Source organism: Leptodactylus fuscus, chromosome 11 (genome assembly GCF_031893055.1).
Source record: "Leptodactylus fuscus isolate aLepFus1 chromosome 11, aLepFus1.hap2, whole genome shotgun sequence".
Classification (NCBI taxonomy): Eukaryota; Metazoa; Chordata; class Amphibia; order Anura; family Leptodactylidae; genus Leptodactylus; species Leptodactylus fuscus.
The window spans coordinates 43,624,986-43,648,306 of NC_134275.1; the positions used below are offsets into that span (position 1 = coordinate 43,624,986).

The following is a 23,321-nucleotide window of genomic DNA, read 5'->3' on the forward strand; positions in this document are numbered from 1 at the left end:
TTCCCTGGCTTGGCACCGCTCAGTGGACACTTGTCAGCATGGTGCATGACAGATCTGAGTTTTATTTGGTCATTAATAGCAACAGCTACAGTGAACACTTGTTTATATGTCACCTACCCACTGGGGTAATGGTTTGGGAGGGTAAAATCAACTAATAACTCCTCTATAAAGGTTAAGATATTATGTGTGGCTATATAGATAATGTACTATCCACGACCAAACATACAAATAAGACAATAGCGTGGCCAACAGCTGCCCCCCTCGCTCGCCCTACAAGCAAGGAGACACTTACTTTAATGTGGAGGCACTTTTGGCAACGACCTACCTCATATCCGAATAATAACTGTGTGTATGGGGAATAGCTATCTAAGCCGTATGGCCAGCTGTAGTCACTTCACTGACATCAGAATGCAAGAAAGGTTTACCAACAAATATTTCAAGCCAAGGGCCACATTTAAGCAACAGGTCCCATAAAGAGGTTAGTATTTTCCAGGCTAAATTCATGACCTATCCTTAGTACGGGCCATCAACTAAAAAGACTGGCAGGTGTCCGACACATGGCCGATCAGCTGTTTGAAGAGGTTGAAGGGTTTCAGAAGTTTCAAGAGACCACACGGTCCCGTTGAAGTGAGCCGCTTGGTATTGAAGAGACCACAGCATTCACTGAACTTTTCTCCATCTTCAGCCAGGTGATCTGTGGGTGTCCTGTGTGTCAGATCTGAATAGATCACATGTGGGTGACCTATGTTAAACCCCTTTAAATGAGTTGTCCTGGATTAAAAGGGTCTGTGTTATTCCAGGAATTGCTCTACTTAACAGAGATGACCTTCAATATCACACACAGCCAATGGACAGGAGGGGCGCTGTTACACGAAACAGTCTAATTTGACCCTACAGACACAATAAGAACTCACCAAGCATCATCAACACTTTCTGCAGCTCGCCTTGTCTTGCAGAGAAATACAGCTGTTTCGGATGGAATCGAAGTTTCTTAGGCCTAGAAATAGAGGAGACATTGTCTCTATGACAAGTCAAAAAAGATTTAAATGAGATTGTAATGAGCACCAATACAGAAATATAATGATTAATAAGACAGGAGAGAAGTCTGCTCACTTTTCTGAGTCCAGTGCAAGTAGCGCACTCTCCAGAGTCTCCTTCACAGGTCCCTGAGACAAGACAGGAGATTTCCCTGCGCCGTGAGCTTCTGAGACTTCGCAGGATTGAGGAGCGGACACGTCTGTCTTAGAGTCATCTGCTGCTTTCTGGGCTGTGAAATCACTATGGAGAAACGCAAGGAGACAATACATCAGTGACGGTCGCTGACTAATCAACAATAGAATATTGCTTGGGTCGTCAAGCCTCAGGACCTGCAAGGAAAGTCCTGTCACGTTTAGAGATGTCGCCGTTTGAGCAATTGAGAGATCAAAAAAAAAAAAAAAAAAAATAATCAGGAATTTGCCAAAAATCAAACACAGAAAGTCCTGATCTAACTGTGATCGCAAACCTTGACCTCAAGATGGTTTATTAGGGTACGCTGTCATGTGTCACCACTAGTTCTGGCCATTATAGAACTACATGTTTTGGCAGTTTGCCCTTCTGCAGTTCTCCTTGAACTGGCTGGGTAAAGACTAGCTGCTATGATGTCCGTCATAGACTAAACATGAGGTTCTGCTACCTAGCACGCTCTTACTTATTCTGTTGGATTTTACAGCTTGTTACACAGAAGTACGGATCTGTATTGATGTGAATAAAGCACTTGGTGTGACACGAAAATTTATATGCTGCAGCAACGTTTCTGCGTTTCTCTGCTTCTCTCTTACTCAGGCCCCCCTCCCCATAGATTAATATAGGTATATGTAATCTGATCCCTCTATGAGCTGACAGTCTATCTTGGAATACCAAGATGAATTTTATGTATGATCGGTGTTTATTGAAATTTTGTATAATAAGAGAACACGAACAAGAACAAATAAAGGAATCCAGAAACGGGACACGCAGGCCCCAATCAGCATAGAAATACGAAGGGGGGAACCCCCAACCGATAAAACTCAATAGGATACAGTCAATGCTGAAGCGACATATAAAGAAGAAATAAACCGGCCATGAGAGCCAGACAATATGAATGTCAAAACATACAGGGAACAGAGAAAGGGGACAAAGCCCCGGAACGATAAACAAACAGTCAAGACCACAAACACGAACAAGAGAGAGGGGGGAGACAGGCCAAGAGAACAAGGGGGAGAGCCAAAGGGGAAAGAAAAAGACAAAAAGAGAGAGCGAGGAGGATCAGAGACACAACCAAGTCCCCACTCAAGAAAAAGAAGAAGAGAAGTCAGAGGACTCCTGGAAAATCACCCAGGGCCGCCAGAGCTGCTCAAACCTAGAGGAGTCAGGAGAGTCTTCTGCAACCAAGGCCTCCATTCTCCGAATAAGGAGGAATTCCTGGAGAAACTCAAGAAGGGTAGGTGGCGTAGGGCTGCGCCAATGCCTCGGAATGACAGCCCTGGCGGCCGTGAGAAGATGCCCCAGCAAATCCTTTTTGATGATGGACAACTTACCAGGAATGACTGAAAGCAGGGCCAGTTGAGGCGAAACCACAACCGTGCGTTCACACACTCTAGAGTAGAGGGAGAAGACCGCATCCCAAAATGGTCGGAGCACAGTGCACTCCCACCAAATATGAAGCATGGTGCCCCTCTCGGTACCACAGCGCCAACACCGGTCAGAGACGGCAGGGAAGATCCTATGAAGGAGGTCGGGACATCTATACCATCTGGTAAGGATCTTAAAGCTCCTTTCCTGCGCACTACAGGGCAAAGCCAATTTGTGGGTGAGAAGGAGGGCCTTATCCCAGTCGGCAAGCTGAAGGCCTGAGGAAAGCTCAACATTCCACGAGGCCACATACGAGGGAAGCCCCAGCGTAACAGCGGCAAGGAGAAGACCATACAAAAGAGACAAAACACGTCGGGGAGGGACTGATGAGACAGTGACTGACTCCAACGCCAACAGGGGTGTAGAGAGCCGGGAAGAGAGAGAGAACTTTCTGAGAAAGGATGATAACTGGCCATACTCCAAGAGAGGCGGAGGTCCGGGTGCGTCAAACACAGCTGGGCGAAAGGGAGGAGGGAGGAGTCGCCTACAACCTGTCGGAGGCGAACATCAGACTTACCCCAGCAGAGGAATCTAGACCCCGAGCAACCCAGGGGGAACATGGGATTATCAAACAAAGGAGTCAACGGGCCCGGAACTCGTGCCAACCTCCCAGAAAAACACACCAGGTCCCAGGTCTTGAGAAAATGGAGGGAAAGAACAGAATGTCCGGAAGACTTAGGACGGAAATGCGGCGGGATCCATGGCAGGGCAGAGAGAGAGGGCGAGATCAGGTCAGCCTCTATAGCGACCCACTGTTTTTTGCAACGTCGGAACCAAGATGAATTTTAAAGAGGTTTCAGCACGTTAGGAGTTTAAGGCAGGGTATTTTGTATGAATCTAATGGCTTATGCAAAGCTTGTTGCAATCACTTAAAGAGGACCTTTCATGGTTTGGGGCACAAGCGTTTTGTATACCGCTGGAAAACTGAATTCAGTCTGTCGGCTTTCACGATCCATTCCCCGGGTGAAGAGCTATCGCTGCCGGTGCCGTAGCTCTTCACAGTCAGAAGGGCATTCCTGACAGTCTGTCAGGAACGCCCTTCTTCACAGCAGTGCCTATAGTGCTGTACTGTGTGAGTGGGGAGGAACGCCTCCCTCGCCTCCTTTAAACATCATCAGCAGCAGAATTTAGAAATAAGATGTATGTCTGGAATAGCTTTTCTAAACGTTATGCAAATATATGCTTAGTTAAAAATCACTAATCGCCAATGAAAGACTCCCTTTAAAGAGGTGATGCCTTATGTTATGGGCATTTATTCCCTGTCCACAGGACAGGAGATAAGCATCTAATCGCTAGGTTCCCCAGGAAGCAGAAAATCCCCTAAGGCCTCCTTGTGAATGGAGCACCAGTGCACTTGTGTGATTGATGCTCCATTCACCTCTATGGGGCTGTGGGACCTGCCGGAGATTACAGTCCTTGCAGCCCCATAGAGTGAATGGAGCATCGGTAAAACAAGCACATTGGTGGTCTATTCACAAGGCGGCCTTAGGGGAACTTTCAGCGCTGCGTCCTCCTGATCACTGGGTGACCTAGCATGTTCTGTGTCCATGACAGGACTTCATTCATTGTGACATGAGTAACAAAAAATGCACATTTTTTGGTGAAAGAACAACCTGACTTATGTGACACTCGACTAAACAAGGTGGCGCTCTATGCCCTCAACAAGTACAGACATAACAGGACATTTCTATGAAATCCATGCCCACTTAGAAGCAGCCCCATTAATACAGCATACACCCCTGGTAATCACCTCTCTGTTGTAGTGTCTGCTTGACCCTCGGTTGTGACGTCGTCTTCTGTGGGAGCATCTGCCACTGTACGCACTGTAGAGGTGGTATCTGCTTTTGCAATGGTGACCTCTTTGGCCTTAGAAATCTCTTCCCCACAGTGTGGACAGTAGCTGGCGTTGTTGACTTGCGTGGCGCAAAGTTTATGAAATCTGTGGGAGATGCTGGTTTCCGGTTGACACTCCATGAACGTTCCCTAAAGATATTTCAATATGCGAAATCAATTACAAGTGTGTTACAATTATCAGTAATCACCACAGGCGTTAATGACGAACGCCCCCGATCGCAGCAAGGTTCCGGCTACATAAATACAGCCCAGCACCGCAAGTACCAATGCGCCTGGAATTAAAGGCATTTTAATCATTTTGTTACTTCACTTGCTACTTATCAAGGACCTCTTACCTCTTCCTGACATGTCTGTTAGATAGAAATACTTGTAATCCTGTAAAATAACGAGTTCTGGAACAACTTGTCACAATCTAATTATTTCATGGAGAGCACAACCAAATAAGGAGGGATGAGCAGAGAGGAAAAGTGCATCTCTTTAAAGGGAGCGTGTCACCAGAATCAGCCCCTACTGAACTATAAGCATAGTCAGGTAGCCGGGGTACATGCGAGTAGAACGCTTTTCTGCTTCCCAATTGGTGCCTCTGCTGCTATGATACTAGCTTTTATTCCTGATATGCTAGTGAATGGTTTGGTGCAACAAGGCACTCATCGCACTTGAATGCATAGCTCTTCGGTGCAATGAGATGAGTGATGTCATCATGGGCGAATAAGTGAATATTTCAGCAACAGAGAAACCAATCTGGAAGCAGGGAGGTTTTTGTTTTGTTTTTTCATACATCAACCTCAGTTATCTGCCTGTGCATGTACTTCAATGGCGACTGTTCGGGTGACAGACTCCCTTTAAGGCTGTAGCCACATGGTGCACTAACACAGCAGATTAGCCTCTGCAAATCTGCCGACAGGTTACCCATTGCCATCTACAGTGGCAGCACTGTGAAAAGATTAAACAAATCTCAACCACATGCAGGGACTAAAACCTGCAGCATGTCAATTATTGCTGAAAATTTTATTTACAGGTTTTCTGGCCACGCACAGATCTGTTGTTCTGGCAGACTCTGGAAGCTTTAGCTCTGTGCCCAAATTTCTCCATTGTCTTTCATGGTACCAGAGTGCCTATATGGTCTCTACAATTCAGAGCTGCACCAATGTGATAGCAAAAGATGTTACAGTGGGGATTAATGTGTATAGAAAGATGCTGGAGTTTAGTATACATGTATATATGTTATGACAGTGACTTACTGCAGTGCAGAAGTATCCACACCCAGGACAACACTGGTGCTTCACCATCTTGCCCCTGTGATCCTCGCACAAAACCAAATGTCGCACTTTATTTGACGGTCTCATCAGCTCATACTTGATGACCTCGGTCGTACACCGGCTCAGCTGGAATGAAGAAAAAACACAAGCAAGTCAGAAACGTTATACTGTATACGTACCGGTAGCAGTGGCATCAGTGTTTTAATAGCAAGGCGGCGGTGCTGGAGAGTTTTCTCTCAGAACAGGGGACCGGCCCAGTGCTGCGAGAAAACTCATTACCATAATGAAGAGACAGGGAATATATACTGAATGGCGGCATGGAGAAGACTTCTAAAGGTAGAAGAATAGCCTTTTTAAGGCTATTCCGACTTGGGTTTAGCTAAAAACGGGATTCTAATGATAGAATCCATTTGATGCTATACCAGATTACGAGCTGGTTTTGACCCTGGGTCACATGAATAAAACCAGCATTTGAGCCCTGGGCCGCTCTTCCTCCACTCTAGTTTTCACAGGTAAGTTACCTGTGCTATGGAGGCTAGCATTACTATAGTTTCTCAGGCCCTATAGCACAGGTAACTACTAGTGAAAAAACAGGAAAGGAGTCAGGAGATGGAGAGCCCTGGGGTACAGATACTGGCTCCGATCAGGTGAACAAGTGTTGAAACCAGTCTAAAACCCCCACGTGCAGCATAAAAAAACCTAGAGGTAGTAAAGTAAGACTCCCATTATTGTTCCCCACATAGGAGCTTCAGAGGGATTCGTCACTGAGGTCTAACCTCTTGGTCTGTGCTCTCTATAGCCATGCAGCGATCTTCAGCAGTTGCAGTCACTTCGTCTTCTTTCGGAGTCTCCATTCGACAACTACAAAGGGGGATTCCTTGAAGACCGTCAACCTCCATGGTCTCGGATCCATTAGAAAGACCTATGGGTCAAATAAAGAGAACACATATTGCATTGGGTAGATTTTCTGAATCCTAAGGTGCGAACCCTCAGGTTACAAAGTTAAAGGGGCAGCCATATGGCATATTTGGGAATATGGATAACATAGAGGTGGCTCCTCTATTTGGAATTCCTCTAGAGCCAAAATATAGGAAACTGCTCTGTAAACGTTGCTTCCATGTCAAAGGACTGTCCTTGTATTATGTGGATGGCAATTCCCAAATAGTCATTTCGCTGTGGCGCCCCATTTGCAGGGGTGCAGGAGGTCTGCCGATCATCCAGGGGCTATATTCTAAAAGGAGTTGTCTCTGATTAGACAAACCCTTTAAGACATTCCATGTAGGCAACAGATCTGCATAAAGTGCTACAGTTTAACCATACCTAAGGGTAATATACGTAAACATGAATCATTTGCAGCCATATCTCCATCTGTAACTAAGTACAAAACCTCCTGAGAGGAGCAATAAAAGACATAAATGGGTACTGGCCAGAACTGTAGGTACCAGGGATCAGAGCCATGCAGCATGATTAAATAGCCAAGATTACTGAAAATTTTATTTGCTCAAATTATCTTCCAGCCTTCGACATCTGTGATGAATTGGGGACATCCAGAACAGAAGCGGATCCCTGGTGCTTACAGCTTGTGCGAGGTTATGTCTTACTGAGCCATATGTACATATACTCTTCAGTCAGAAGAACTCATTTCAATCCACTCTCCACACTGAGAACCCTGGGAGGGTGTCAGGAGTCCAAATTAGGAGGATTCTCCTGTGAGGAGCGTAGAAGCATCTCACACAAGAAGTGCAGCACGAACAGCAATGAATTGTGACAGAAAGAAATCATTCAGCCAATTATGTTGATTTATCCTCTACATTACAGTCGCCACCAGAGGGCATCACAGGAGATTGCAATGAAGTGCACAAAGGAGATGAACAAGATGGCATGTTGATGAGCGTATGCCAAAGGCCTGGGAGCTCATGCTGAGATGCAGGCGGCTGGCTCCAGTTATCAGTCAATTTTGCAAACCCCCCAGAACAAAATATAGTTGATACTGTCAGATTAAAGGACATTGGAACAGTGGTGGGAGGGAGGACAGATGTAGTAGACACGCACTAAGTTAAAGGGACTTTAATATCACAGATAATAAGGGTATCTAGCCATGATAATATGATCATTGTCTGAACAGTAGGGGTCTGAAAAGAGGCAGATCCTGAGGTTCCTGAGCAATGGGCCCCCTACCTACCTTGTACCATTTAGAATAGTGGTATATTCTATGTTGAAGAAGGACCTTTGGGGCCTATCCCTAACCCAGGGTCTAGGGCAGGGGTCCTCAAACTTTTTAAACAGTGGGCCGGAGGCAGAGCAGGTCGCACAGACATCGGGAGTGGTGCCCTCCTAGTGGAGGTAAAGTGAAGTGCGCTCCATGGCCTGGACCGAGCTCCCCAGGAGCTTCATTATAAATGCACGCCTGCCGGCGTTGTCGGCGGGGCCAGACAGAAGTGCTTGGCGGGCCGCATGTGGCCCTCGGGCCGCAGTTTGAGGACCCCTGGTCTAGGGCCTGGTAGCTACTGGTACCACCGCATCCCCTGAGTCTGACCACTGCAAATCTAATCAAATCACAACAAGGAAACTTCTCTGACAACTTGTTCAGGTTGCAGTTTGATGTTGACAGATATAGGGCTGCACAAAAAAAACAGACCACCAAGGACAGATGTAATTGCATCATCCTAGGGCTATAATCACATGATCATGCCAATTCTGTATGTTTCATGGTCCAGTCTGCATCAGTTTGGCATTTTATTTCTGAATGGGAGGGCTGTGTTTCTGACCCATTAAAAAGTACAGCACATTTGGTTTTAGGACTGGTCACGTATAGTACTTGGTCGAGAACCCTCAATGGCGTGAATGGAGTCTTATACTGATCAAGCATTCATCAGATATCCTGAACACTCACCTTTAGACTGGGGAGACAGGATCTCTTTAACTCGTAGGTCCAGAGAATCAAGCGACACTTCTGTGTACTCTGTGCTGGTGTCCTGTGTGTCACAATCGCCAGCTGTAACACATAGAAATAGGCCTCACTACTAATCAGGAAGCTATACATTAGTAAAGCATTGGTTCAGGTTTCTATGGTTTTGGTCGCTTTAACTGAAAGCAGGATCAAGCATATTGACCACATGATCCTTTCTCAACCTGCGAGAACCATTTACTCCCTGATCCTCATTTGGAGCCCACGTATGCTTAGCCAAGCCAAGCCCAATCTCACTCAGTTGCAGGCTTGCCACCAGGACGGCAATCCACCAGCTCAGCAGGTATTCACACTGGGAGGCCAGTGGTAGTATAAAATATTTACCAACAATATCAGACACATGCCAGATTTATCATATACGCCAACTTTCAATTATAAATAATCTGTTAAACGTATGCCAGCTATAAGATGAAGTACATTTTAGTACAGGCGTATGCCTTAGCATAAAACCAGGCGCATCCTCCGTCAGAGCAAAGTTTATCAAGACCAACGTGGAAACCGCTGGTGCTGATAAATCTCCCACAATGTCTGCCTGAGGCTTCGAGACCAAAACAGCAAACCATACTGAGCCTTAGGTTTGTTGGTGCCCCCTGCAGTACAATATATAGATAGTGTAGGATTAAATTGAGATAAATTTGTGTTCCCCTAACCATATCTATGGTCTATGCAAAGATGCCCCAACTTGTCTCTGCCCTAAACACAAGCATGTGTGTGAAACCTCTGTGAAATGAAGATATAGAAGTGCCACTGCTCCGATGGATCAACTCTCCCTACCAGGAACTTACTAATCTGATTCACGCATACATTACATGGAGACTTTGTGTCATGCAACTTATTAATAGGGGTTTTCCTCTGACTAATCGAGTTTACATACTTCTGTAGGATATGTGAACAATATGTGATCCATGGGGTTCTCACACCCAAACCCTGCAATAAAGTAGCTGTTGCAGCAGCCTCCAGGTACTGAAATCTGCTAGTAGAGGGAGGGCGAGCGTGCATGATATTCAATAGGAGCGGGGCTGTGGATGGGGCTGCAACTTCACTCCTATTACTTGAGCAGAAGGCAACCTCTCCTGCTCCCTGTCCACTGCAGCAGTTTCAGGCACCTGGAGGCTGCTGGAACAGCTGATCTGTGCAGGGTCTAGGTGTCTGACCCCCTTGCTACAAATTACTTACTGATAAGCTATCTTGTGAATAGATCAGCAGTACCAAAACTGCTTTTGGGGCCCTAAAACCCATATAATAAGTTGTATCTGGCACTCAATAACAAATATCAGTCAGTTGTGCTAACAAAAAGTCTTTGTGAGCTCAAGAATAGGCTAAAACAGCCTCCTGAGATCAGGGTTAAGGTGATGCACACTCTGCAAGGACACTTTTGCCCCCTTTACTAACAGCATATTGACTCAGTTTCAGCTACGTCATGTCTGATAATGGGGGAAGAATCTGTTTGCAGCTACTAGTCTGTCTCCAGTTGCTCTCTGTATGCCAGCCCCATTCATGAAATGTTTTTTACCGAGAAGTGGGTTAGGGTTTGTTCCACCTGTTCCTTTCCTCTTCTTATTTCTTTTCATCCATGGAATATCGCCAAGGCTTCTTTGTTTATTCTGATTCTTCCTCAGTAAACTGGACTCTGAGCTCTACAATGACAGATACACATCACATATAACAAGGAGCCGCATGTCATGTGTGTTTTACATGTGGCCTTTTTAATGTTTCCTTCCAGACCTTTTACATTCACAGTGTGTTATAAATGAGAGACAACATTAAGATCTACAATGGACTGTGTCTCTCCATCCCATACATTGGGCACATAATACAATTATTTCCGGCCCGCTTCCTCTCCACATTCATTACTGCTCAGAGAAGGACAGGACTTCTCCTCCACCAATAAATCCACTCAAGCACATCAGACTTAATAACGTCTATATAATATAATACATTGAGTGAATGTAATTCCCTTAACCAGGGATTGCTTCATTACTAGTTTGCCCCACAATAGTAGCACTCACTAAATCCGACTCATCATCCTCTTCTTCCTCTTGTGATTCCATAGACTCGGCCTCCTCATCCCCTTCAGACTCCATGTCATCCGCCTGTGTCACAGATACATTTCATGACATAAAGGTAGGAACTAAACATATCATAAGTCACCAGATCACATCATATATACAACAGTCCAAGTCATTGATTCATGACGGCACAAAATAGTTGGGGTATTGGTAATACATGGCTGCTGGAATACTAGTATTGTCATATATAATGAAAGATATAAATTTAGAGCATGAATAAATTATATGCTGCTGTTTTTTTCTGTGTGTGTGTGTGTACAGGCGGAACTTCCTTTATTGAGCCTGCAGGTGTCACTGTTGCAATTGAAGTCAATGGAAAGCAATCTCCTGAGCATTTCATCTAGTGACAGAAGGCAGCTAACAATTTACATTGTTTCACACAATAAAAGTTGGTGCCAAAATGGGCGGCACCTTAAGAGAAGAAAGCCAAACCCACAGATTTCAGTAGGACTGACTGACTTCCATATGTGTACAGAGTCATGCCAAGTGACTTGTTACAGAAAAGAAGTATCAAGCATGTTGAATTACATTCCTGAACCTTTCGTTCTCAGGAAAGACAAACCACCAGAGGTGTCTATCAGTGATTTACTCCTTTCTTCTCATTTGGAACACATGCAGGCTTAGCCGAATCAAGTATGCACGTGTACAAAGAAGCCAACATGAGAACCTTGCAGCTGCACGACAAGTGCTTGGCTAACAGCGATGGGCACATTATGTACAGCATTTTCCCTGCGGCGCGGACTGTTCGGAGAGATTTCCCCTGACCCTACTGAGGCAGGATTACCTTCTTCAGGCTGTCTGTGACGTCTTTGGAAGCACCGTCTTCCTCTTGGTTTTCTGAAACACTTGGTTCGCCGCTGTGATAATCCTCTTCCTCCGGTTCCTCTGAGTAGTCATCCTCGTCAGAATCCATATCTATGTTTTCTCCATTCATGTGAGGAGCCTCAGAATCCTTGTCACTCTATAAACACAACCAATGTGAACAATAACATAATGACACGATCAGCTTGGAAAGGGAGGGGGGTAATTAGTAGTACTTATGGTTAATAATAAATGCATCAATACTGGGTAATAGACAGCTCTGCAACACTTCTGTGGGTCATCCTGAAACCGGGACGTCAACTGCTGTGACCCCCTTTCTCCTATTTTGGCAAGTTAGTTTGCTTCCTAGTCTCCGCTTAGAATGGAGAAGGGGATAGGGTGAGCTTGAGTTTAAAAAGCCCTAAATGCAAAGCCATTACTGTGACTAGGAGGCTCAACACACACTGAGGAACATCAGGTGTGTACATCAGCAGGATTTCATAGCTCAAACTCAGTCTGAACCCCCAGATGCCTTTAAAGAGTCCCTAACTCGCCACAGTTCTACTGTCCCATACTATACATAGTACAGGATGGTGGGGATGCAGGGAGGCAGAAACTCCTAGAATTATAGTTCACAATGATGCAGGAGTCCGGTCCAGGAAGTGTGGCTGATGTATGGACTGGATTTTCCATTCTGCATGGGACCGGAGTGCTATAGGCAGGAGCGCTCCTGGCACTGCAGGGTAGACCAGGTGACACATGGGGGCTCTTTAGCTTCTGTGACATCTGGTTTGCACAGTGGGAAAGCCATTCGATAGCCGATGAGTAGTACAGGGAGCTATGACTCTCAGAGGACTCCATGGTCTCACCTTGGGACTGGAAGAGGAATGTGTCATGTTCTTGAACATCTCCAGGACAGTCCTTTGCTTCATTACTTTGGTCTTCTTTTTCGGCACCAGACTGTAAGTCCCCATCCGTCGCTTCTTCTTTCGAGATGCCGCAGAAGCTAAATCACAAAAAGATACAAAGCAGGGGGTATTATAGCTTATGTCAACCTATATATCAACCTACTGATGTGGGTCAACAGTCATCGATACAATATACTGGACTGAGCTCCTTATGCATGGCTTATACACAACGCAGAAGTGGCGCAGGCCCCATACCTGACTGAGGCTTTGCCGATGAGATACAGCTCTGACCCTGAGGTAGAAGCTCTTGTGTTGTGCTGGACTGGTGTACGGGTAACTGTTTCCCACTCTCCAAACCGTTTTTGGCAGCAGAATCTTCCACGCTTTCTGTTTGCTCTGATGACTCACTGGAATCCTTAGGTACAGGCTTCAAGACAAGAAAGACGCCATTATTATTACAAGGCATATCTATGACGCTTTCCTTATTGGGGATAACTGGTGTCATCTTATGCGGACCGGGCGTGAGTGCCATCTCTGAACCTCCTACAACAACACCCCCAAAAACTAGATAATAGATGAGTGAAGAGAGTAGAGCTAAGCAAAAGTCTTTACTCTGCCAGGACAAGTAGTGTACCCTAAGAGGATACATAACTGGTAGTAGGATAGTGTTTTGGAAGACATTTGTAAAAAGGTCCAGTTTTAATATCTTCTTCTAATGCTCGGCAGTGATAGGTTAAATTTACAGGCCCAAAGCCTGAGGCTGCACTACTGATTTTGATACATTCTTCTGAGTGTTTTGTCATTTGCAGTGTTGACCCTAGGATAGGTCATCGATATGTGACCAATGGGGGCTGACACCTGGGACCACCACGATTAGCTGTGGCCTCTTCAATGAATACCAACGCATAGCGCCATACATTTTACAGTAACTGTACTTAGAACTGCAGCTCGGCCCATCCCCTTGAATGGAACTGATCTTCTGCTCATGACCTCATATTCACAAGCAAGAGGCTACAATGCTCATGAATGCCACAACCTCCTCAAACAGCTGACCGATGGGGGTTCTTGTGTCAGATCCCCACTGATCACATATTGATGACATACTCTAAAGTTTACAAGTCCTAAAAAAAAAAAAAAACTTTAAATCACAAAATATCCCTCTATGACCCTGTAACAAACAGCAATTAGAATGGGACTACTTGTCATCAAAACCTCTCAGTAGTGCAGTCTCTGGCTTTAGAGCCATAACTTTAAGCAATTTATCTCAACATAAGGGTCCGCAGCTACCCCAATAGGGCAGTTTATGGATAGACCATCCATGGTCAGACTCTGTTTACATGATAAGGCATTGCCTAGGATTATTTTATTAGAGGAATTGTGGTAAAAATCCAAGGCGGACGCTGATTTCTGCGACCGATGAGTCGAGAATCCACATGAGGATTAGCACCATTGTCAAGTAGTGTAACGCACAGATTCTCCATATGTAACAAGCTCATTATTCTAGTAGACAAATGGAGAAAAATAAAAAAATATATATGTTATACATTACACACACACACTTATACGGTCAATGCATAGTCTGCAATCTTTCACAGAGAAAACAATGACACATCCCGCTAATATAATAAGGCCTAATGCATACAACTGAGTGTGCAGGAAGATGTTCCTCTGAGTGGGCATCCAATGGTCCAGTCCATTCCGATGAACACAAAGCAGGTCCTATCAGAACCCCCACATAGAGGTAAGTACATCATGGATCATGGATATTTTGCTGCAAACTTGGCCCCACTTCTCAGAGATGTGAATGGGGCCTAATGCAGCAACACAATGGCGGTCATACTTGTACATGTGAATTTAATACAGTTTATAAAATGGGACAAAGCTAGGATACCCTGCACCACTTCTATTAACATGGAGACAGAACGTGGTAAAGACTGAGGAGACCACAGCTCTTATGGCCTCGCCAAACGTAAGCCCCGATCTGATATCAATTCTAAGGACAAACCATGAATATCTTGATCTTAAGAACCCATTAGAGTACTATGGTGGTATCTCTGCTCCATTTACTGGAGCTGAGAGCCAAGACTGTACAGAGGCTGGGGAGCACAAGTCATGTCTTACAAGCCCCACAACTGTCCAGAATCAGAATGGAGTGCGCAGCAGTGATCGGTACTCTACCCAGATTGCAGCCTAGAACGGAGGCCCCCCAACTCTGTCCTTTGTGGGGTACTGACCTGGTAACAGATAACCACATAGATGCCGCAGCCCCTATTGATTTCCTGTTACAGCAGGGCAACAGCAGTAAGTTTCATCTGACATCTGCTGATGGTGTCAGCACTGTAGATGTATGGCCTTAGCGCACCTCTCAGTAGTAACCCCTGGGCACCCACTAAAGCACAATAGTAATAGCATATCAGAGATGGGGAGGGATTTATAGAACATTTTATTTTCCCAAGCCTGTATTATAGCCCACAAAGCTACATTTACAATACTGCAGGCAACAGAGCTGAAATCTCCTGGAATTCCCTGCTTATTCAGCGCCGGCACAATGCTTGCTTTAGCATCTGGAAATGGATACAGAAAAAAATAACTATTCCTCTAAACCATCGTTTACCAACTTTCTCAGACCCCAGGCAAGTAATAACACTCCCCAGTGGCCCCAAGACAAGTAATAACACTCCCCAGTGGCCCCCAGACAAGTAATAACACTCCCCAGTGGCCCCAGGACAAGTAATAACACTCTCCAGTGGCCCCAAGACAAGTAATAACACTTCCCAGTGGCCCCCAGACAAGTAATAACACTCCCCAGTGGCCCCCAGGACAAGTAATAACACTCCCCAGTGGCCCCCAGACAAGTAATAACACTCCCCAGTGGCCCCCAGACAAGTAATAACACTCCCCAGTGGCCCCCAGACAAGGAATAACACTCCCCAGTGACCCCCAGACAAGTAATAACACTCCCCAGTGACCTCCAGACAAGGAATAACACTCCCCAGTGGCCCCCAGACAATTAATAACACTCCCCAGTGGCCCCAAGACAAGTAATAACACTTCCCAGTGGCCCCCAGACAAGTAATAACACTCCCCGTAGTCCCCAGACAAGTAATAACACTCCCCAGTGGCCCCCAGACAAGTAATAACACTTCCCAGTGGCCCCCAGACAAGTAATAACACTTCCCAGTGGTCCCCAGACAAGTAATAACACTCCCCAGTGGTCCCCAGACAAGTAATAACACTCCTCTGTGGCCCCCAGACAAGTAATAACACTTCCCAGTGGCCCCCAGACAAGTGATAACACTTCCCAGTGGCCCCAGACAAGTAATAACACTTCCCAGTGGCCCCTAGACAAGTGATAACACTTCCCAGTGGCCCCCAGACAAGTGATAACACTTCCCAGTGGCCCCCAGACAAGTAATAACACTTCCCAGTGGCCCCCAGACAAGTAATAACACTCCTCTGTGGCCCCCAGACAAGTAATAACTCTCCCTAGTGAACCCCAGACAAGTAATAACACTCCCCAGTGGTCCCCAGACAAGTAATAACACTCCCCAGACAAGTAATAACACTTCCCAGTGGTCCCCAGACAAGTAATAACACTCCCCAGACAAGTTATAACACTCCCCAGTGGCCCCCAGACAAGTAATAACACTCTCCTGATGACCCTAGTGGTCTCCGGAATAACGCAGCAGGTCTTCACTCAGCCACAGACATTACCGGCCTACAGAAGGCTTCCTGTTTGCTAACCTATTCCACTTATCTGGGTTCTAATGACACAGATAATGCTGACATGCAGCCATTTTTCCACCAGAGTGTTGGCACCCTAGGTAGGTTTCCATGTACCCGGGTTGGGAATGGCAGCATATCATTCATACAAATACACACACTGCACTGCCCACTTAACAAATGGAGTTTCCCTAGTAGTTTAGAAGCTATATCAAGTTTGGCTCAAATAAGAGAATTACATTACCTGGAAGTCCCCAACACAGAAGAGAAAACCAAAGGCAGATATAAGGAAATGAAAGTGGTTTTCCCACTAACATAACTTATCCCCTATTCATAGGTGTCTGACCAGTGGGGATACAATTACTGAATCGGTTACCTTGTACCCTCACCTAAATGCAGCCTTCTCTTTTGCAGTTCCATAAAAAAGAATGGTGTTAGTGCGTCCGTGTGATTACCGCTCCATTTAGATGGGAGTACTAGTACCAAGTTCTTATAATGAGTGGTGGTGCCAGCGCTTGAACCCCCACTGGGCCAATGATGTTGCACATAAATCATGTTACAACAATACTAAGCAGCAACACCAAGCACAGAGACAATACTATATATATATATGGGACTGTGTTTGGCATTCAGTGGATAGGCCACGGCACTCACCTGATTGGAGAGGTTTCTGGGTGTCAGACCCACCCCCAATCGATCACATATTAATGGCCTATCCTAATGACACAACACCAGTATGTAAGTCGAAGACAAGCCCTTTAAATCTCCAGGAAAGATGTCGGGACCTGAGACCCACATATTCTTTTCTAAACAGAACTGGATAAACCTTTACAAACCCTCCTCTTACCGAATTGCAGGCAGACCTTGGCAGGGTTTTTCGCGCCCTGTGAATTTTCAAGTCCAATACAGAAGAATCCGTTAGCTTTGGGGTCTCGTCTTGGTCTCCCACCTGAGGGGGAGCAGGAGAAGGGGCTGTGGGTACATATACATTAGAGGCTGCTTTAGTCTTGAGAGCAGCTCCAGGAAGAGTCTTTGCAGCGTGGCCACTGAGCGGAGAGGAGCTTGAGGTCCGTAAAGGCTGTTGATGGACAACAGATTTGCTTAGTAAAAATCCATTGCTCCCCACCACAGAAGTCTGTATGGGACTATTTATTTTCAGTGGGTGTTGTCGGAGGTCTCCTGGGTCTCTTTCACAGACGCCGTTCTCCGCCACCCAACAGGTTTTATAGTTTGGGTCCTGATTATGCAGTTTTGTGCTGTCCTGTCCACCATGTGGGGATACCGTGTGCTCCTTCACATCAGTCCTCTCACAAGAACCATTAGTGTCGCCGACTTTTTCTGGCAAGTTTTCGTCCCCCGCCATGGCATCGGTCACTGGAAAAGAATGATAAACACTTTAGTGCATAACACCTATAAGTGCAATAGTAACAGCTTAGTAATAAACTTTAAGGGGCATGCAAACTGGAATGACCCCTCATATGCTAGAGTGAACAGAAACAGACTGGCATTTATAGGGGTATTCCAAGACTATGATATTGAGCTCCCGTTCCTCTTCTTGAACAGTTATTGTACATCCATTCATCACATGGACATGCTGCAGTTCAGTCCCATTCAAATAAAGGGTGCTGAGCTCAATACCAAATGTAACCACTATACAATGAACGCGTCACTATATTTCTTAATTGATAGAATAGGCTGCGCTGATCAATATCATAGTGTCAGGTAATGTCATTAAAATACGGAGTTCAGCAAGGACCCCATTCTTTTCAAAACAGTTCAAACTTCAGTTTTGGCAAAGGGGACATGGGGCCTGAAATGCTTTTTATTCTTCAGCCCATCAACAGTCAGAGTCCCTCTCCAATTTATCATGTATGGCTTCTCGATCTATCTCTTGACAAACAATATTGCTAGACTGACATGTTACCCTTTCAGAGGGTACTGATACTCCCAATGGATTCCATACAGCTGAGCCGCGTATGGGCCGGCAAGTCCAGCTGATATATGGACCACGTCTCCTGGCCCAAACAGGGCTTGCAATATACTCTGGGAAATAGTATGAACTGGCTCCTGTCCAGAAGGAAGAAAAACGATTTTCTAGTGCCACCTACAGGTAGCCACCTTGTAAGTCACTGTCCAGCTGATTAAAGGGCCCTGAATTGTGCCTAGATATATCTGCCAATGCAGAGACACCCTTCTGTAGTCAGCCTTGCCAAATCATTTACTCTCACGGCAGATAAGGCATCGCCAGGGGTGTCTGGCAGCAGCTCAATCCCCTCTCTTAATTGAGAACACATGTATACTCGGCCAAAACAACTGTGCATATTTATAAGGGGAAAGCTGATGAAGGTGTATATATATTTTATATCTCATGACTATACAGATATTTTTTATATTTATATGAAAGAGGGGCAGTCGTCTCAGATGTAGTGAAAAAGAAAAATGGATCCTTTCATTCAGCCACCTAGAAATTTATAGATACACTAGCTGGTACCCGCGACTTCGTCTGCGGTGATTGTAGAAGTGTGTAAATACAGGCGCAGGTAAGGTTTTAGTAGTGTGTATAAGGTATGGGATATAAAATGTAACTTTGTATCTTGTTTTTGCTATAATTCTGAGAATACGTGAGACTTTTGTGTTGAACGTAATTTGTAGTTCAGCTGCTATACGGTGTTCTGAGAAACTGTACATAGTGTCTTTGGGACCGAGGTATTTCAGGTTAATATACTTCGATATACGACATTGTATGATTTGTTATTTTGCGCCAGTACATGTAAGTTTTGGGCACAGGATACTCTTGAGCAAGCAACATAAAGTCTGGCCCTGTGCATGACAGCTTAGTAACTCCATGTGCCTCTTATTAATAGCAATTAACCCCATCATGTCCCTCACATTAACCCCTGTGTAAGAGTTACTGATAGAGATGAGCGAGTACTGTTCGGATCAGCCGATCCGAACAGCACGCTCGCATATAAATGAATGGACGTAGCCGGCACGCAGGGGGTTAAACGCGCCGGCTACGTCCAAGCGGAAGTACCAGGTGCATCCATTCATTTCTATGGAGCGTGCTGTTCGGATCAGTTGATCCCAACAGTACTCGCTCATCTCTAGTTACTGATATGTGAGAGACTTGGAGGTAATAGTTAAGTATCTTCATTACTGAGGTCTTTTATTAGTACCTCCATATGTCTCACATATTAGTAACCTTTATATGGGGCACACAGGGGTTAATGAGGAACATGATGGGGTTTATTCCTATTAATGTGAGGCACATGGAGTTACTAACTCTAAACTAATAACCCCAAATGCCTGACATTAATGAGAAAAGGAACTAAAGGAAGGTAGCTGTGTGTTTCTTACTTTCAGTTTGCTAGCAGCTTCCTGTCCTCCTCGGGGAACGTTTGCAGGGTGCAGATGGCAGGAGCTATCACTATAGCAGGCAGGCAGAGACTTGAGCGATTAAGCTCCACCCCCTGGGTTACCTGCACCCCTCTCAAAGGGGAGTGTCCTTATGCCTCAGCTCTAGCAGAGCACTGAAGAGACGCTGGGACTTCATTTAACTCTTGCAGGTCCTGGGCTGCTGGCGTGCCAGTGAAATATGGCAGGAGTGCCACTCTTGGCATGTGTGCCAGGGGTTGCTGACCTCTGCTGTAGGGGGTAATATGAATTTTGTGGCTTGCTATGGTCCAAAGTGTGTGAGATTGCAGAGATAGTGATGTGAGTTTGGGTTTTGTGGGGGATCCTGGGAAAAACATATGTGCGCTATTGTGACGAAAAGTAGCCTATTGCGCAATCGAGTGTAGTGACTATGTTTGTGGAAAATTTCAGCCAAATCGGTGGGGCGGTTTTTGCGTGATTGACCGCCAAACATCCGAACATCAAAAGTCACAAACCCACAAACATTTCACATTTATAATATTAATAGGATGAAAACAGCGATTGTAATGAATACAACACTTTCGGGTGATCCACTGGTTTAATAGGGGTTTCCAGAATGTTTTAATTGATCCACGGGGGTCCAACACCTGGGACAACATGGGTCACATGGCCAGATCACAGTTCAGTCTCATTTGAATGAATGAGCCAAGCTGCGATACCAAGCTGGGCCCTGTGCTTAGCACTCTGCTACTCATAAGAACACTACAGTCTCCTTAAACAGGTGATGGCCCAGGGTCGGACCCCAGCTAAGGATAGCTCATCAATTAAAAAGTTGCCTTTACGCTAGGGCCCCACGTTGCGGAAACGCAGTTATTTATGGAGTTCTTTATGGAGTTCTTTATGGAGTTTATTTATTCAGTTTTGTAAGTGTTTTTTTGAGCCAAAGCCTTGAATGGCTACAAAAGGAATAGAAAATATATAGGAGGCTTTTAGATTTCTACCTTCTGCCCAATCCATTTCTGGCTTTGGCTCAAATAACTGCAACAAAAAAAGCTACAATTTCGCAACATGGGTACTTGGCCTTAATAGAGTTTTCTCAATCATGACATCCCTGCGTAAAGGGGTTCAATGTCTGATGGCTGTGGGATCCAAGCCCAACAGTTTTGAGGACAACTTTCCCATCTGGAGCACCGATGTGCACGGTTGACCACTCCTGTATTCGCTTCTATGGGAGTGCCAGAGACAGTCACCCTGGAAATCCCATAGAAGTGAATGGTGTGCTGACCGAGCATGCACACCAGAGCTCCATTCACATGGGATACTTGCAGCACAGTTTTCCTGACTTCTGTACACAATGGATAGGAGATAAGCGTATATATAAGGAAAAGCCCCTTTAAACATTTGGGCTGTAGACAATCTTCACTGTGTGAACAGGGTATGGCCGTTGCAGGATTCTCATACCTTCCTCCTTGCTGTTGGTGATATCTTTAAGCAGATCCTTTCTGGGTTCCACCTTGCCTGCACCAACCCTCTGCAAGAAAGAAAAATAGACATATTTTATAGGGCGATAACAGACTTCCAGCACATAGGAGCTGTGATAAGACATAGGGGAAATGGTGTAAACAGAAGGTAGACACCATCTTGTGTGTACACTCAAATAGGAGACACCCCAAAGGTTAGTCCAAATAATACAATGTACCCAATGAAGGCCTTCAATCCAGCTTACTCCACCTAGAACCAGTTTAATTTATCTAATCAACCAATGGTACCCAAAGGAGTGTCATCTATACATGACAGGCAGGAATATGGTACACAAGAGCCTACATGGAGGTACTTGTACCTTTGTCGTACACTGCAGTGTGAATGCGCCCTTAGCAGTCCGTTAATGTGAACAGCCTTAGACATCAATAGGAGACGGCTAGGCCTCAGAAGCACATTTCTCCAGCATTGACTACACAGAAGGGATTCCCAGCTCATTCTATTTGCTTCTATTTAACAATGCTTAAAGGGTTTTCGCTTCAGGGGAAACCAAGCATTACATTGAAATCAATTGGCCGTCCATGTAACACACAGATGCATGGGATTCTGCGTCGCTCTAGCTGACAGAGCAAATTCCCATAAGGAGCAGTCCTCTAACTTTATACATCCATAGCGCATCTTAGGCAGACAACCCCTTTAAGATTTCTTCAGCTTGAATCTGTAGGATTCAATGAGAGGTGGTCAAATAAGGCTACTGTCCCTTTAAGTGAGGCAAGGGACAACTATTGTCCTGAATTTCAGCAGCTGGAAACAAAATGACTTGAAATCTTGTGTTTGATGCAGACGTTACTGCAAATCGAGGTATGGCCCCCGGCAGGAGCTGACATGCAGAGTCCCCGAGGAGAATTAATAGATATAAAGCTTTCACAAGTTCACATAAAGACGAGCCGCCACGTTTTCTTGCTTCAGACTTTCAGTAGCAAAAATGTACAAGGAACCCAACACAAGTAAGAAGAGACAAAGCTAAAGACAGTGGCCACAAGCATAGACGTCCCTGCTTGAACTTGTAGTCCCCCGAACTAGTATCATCTTACCAACTGGTCAGAATAATAATACTGGAGACTTTAGGGGCCAACTTGAATTTTTCAGTGACCAAACAAACATTCATAGACATCTACTCATTTGGCATTCATGACCAAATTTTAGGTTCACTGACTATAGGGCCCCAAGGATCTGTCCAGGCCTTAACTAACTTGTAATAACTATGGGCAGATTTAATCCAGCGAGACCTGGGAAGGCAGAGAAGTGTCTAAATTAGTACTGTCACCATCCGCCATCCCTCTTGCCAATGTCCCAGTTACCCTCTTCAGTGTTCCGCTTGCCAATTCTGCCCAACTATTGGGGCCTCTGCTACACGTGACTCCTGGTTTTTAAAGGGGCTACGGACTCATTTCTGCTATTCTGCCGTGGGGAGGCCAAGGGCCTTATCCATACTGCTCTATAACTAAAGAAAGGTATATCTGGTCTCAGACATGTGCCCTGGTGTGCTTTTGTCTCACTTTCCTGATATTAACCTGACTTGTTCCTGACCACTTCCTACCATGACGTCTTCCTGTCACAACCCCTCTTCACCTGACTATGGCATCAGCCTGCTATGACCCCCTCCCCCTTACCTGACTATGACTGCTGCCTGTCATGATCCCTCCTCAACTGACTATGAACTCTCGCTGCCATGACCCTTACCTAACTATGACATCTGCCTGCTGCAACCCCTTCACCTACGACTTCTGCTTGCTATAACACCTTCTTACCTGACTATGGCTACTGCTTGCCATAGCCCTCCTCATCTATAATCTCTCCCTGCTATGACCCCTTCTCACCCGAACAAGTCTTCTGCCTGCCATGTTCCCTTTTTTCTGACTATGACTTCTGTCTATAGACTTGGTACCAACCCCTCGTGTCCCCAACTCAATTACAGTCAGTTTTTGCTTCTGTGATATCCCTGATACCAGGGAATACCTGACACTCTTCTCATGGGTATAGCTCAGATGAAATCCACTGCAATGCAAGAGGGGTCCCCTTTATCCCTGGAAGCCTTATGAAAACCCACAGATCAAAGACCTACCTTATAGAGTAATACATGGCTTTCTATAGTCAAGGGTTAAAGTCAAAGATGCCACAAAGCACGGAAAATAGCAGAACCATCCAAATAAGATCATGCTGTAAAATATTG

The 23,321-nt window shown here is 45.3% G+C and overlaps 1 protein-coding gene across 7 annotated transcripts in view; it reads right to left on the reverse strand.

The window, feature by feature from the left end:
- Window positions 1-23,321, reverse strand: part of EHMT1 (euchromatic histone lysine methyltransferase 1) — a 69,937-nt gene that overhangs the window by 16,299 nt on the left and 30,317 nt on the right. For 6 of the 7 annotated variants that reach the window (XM_075259138.1, XM_075259137.1, XM_075259134.1 and 3 more), the window contains exons 2-14: window positions 21,071-21,140; window positions 17,082-17,608; window positions 12,767-12,938; window positions 12,473-12,609; window positions 11,587-11,763; window positions 10,743-10,826; window positions 10,247-10,370; window positions 8,659-8,760; window positions 6,542-6,687; window positions 5,748-5,891; window positions 4,403-4,635; window positions 1,114-1,278; window positions 915-1,021 (exon numbers count right to left, since the gene is read on the reverse strand). In XM_075259138.1, coding sequence (XP_075115239.1) covers window positions 915-1,021; window positions 1,114-1,278; window positions 4,403-4,635; window positions 5,748-5,891; window positions 6,542-6,687; window positions 8,659-8,760; window positions 10,247-10,370; window positions 10,743-10,826; window positions 11,587-11,763; window positions 12,473-12,609; window positions 12,767-12,938; window positions 17,082-17,608; window positions 21,071-21,140 — 2,188 coding nt within the window. The remainder of the gene's footprint in view (window positions 1-914; window positions 1,022-1,113; window positions 1,279-4,402; window positions 4,636-5,747; window positions 5,892-6,541; window positions 6,688-8,658; window positions 8,761-10,246; window positions 10,371-10,742; window positions 10,827-11,586; window positions 11,764-12,472; window positions 12,610-12,766; window positions 12,939-17,081; window positions 17,609-21,070; window positions 21,141-23,321) is intronic. The other variant, XM_075259135.1, reaches the window with a different exon arrangement.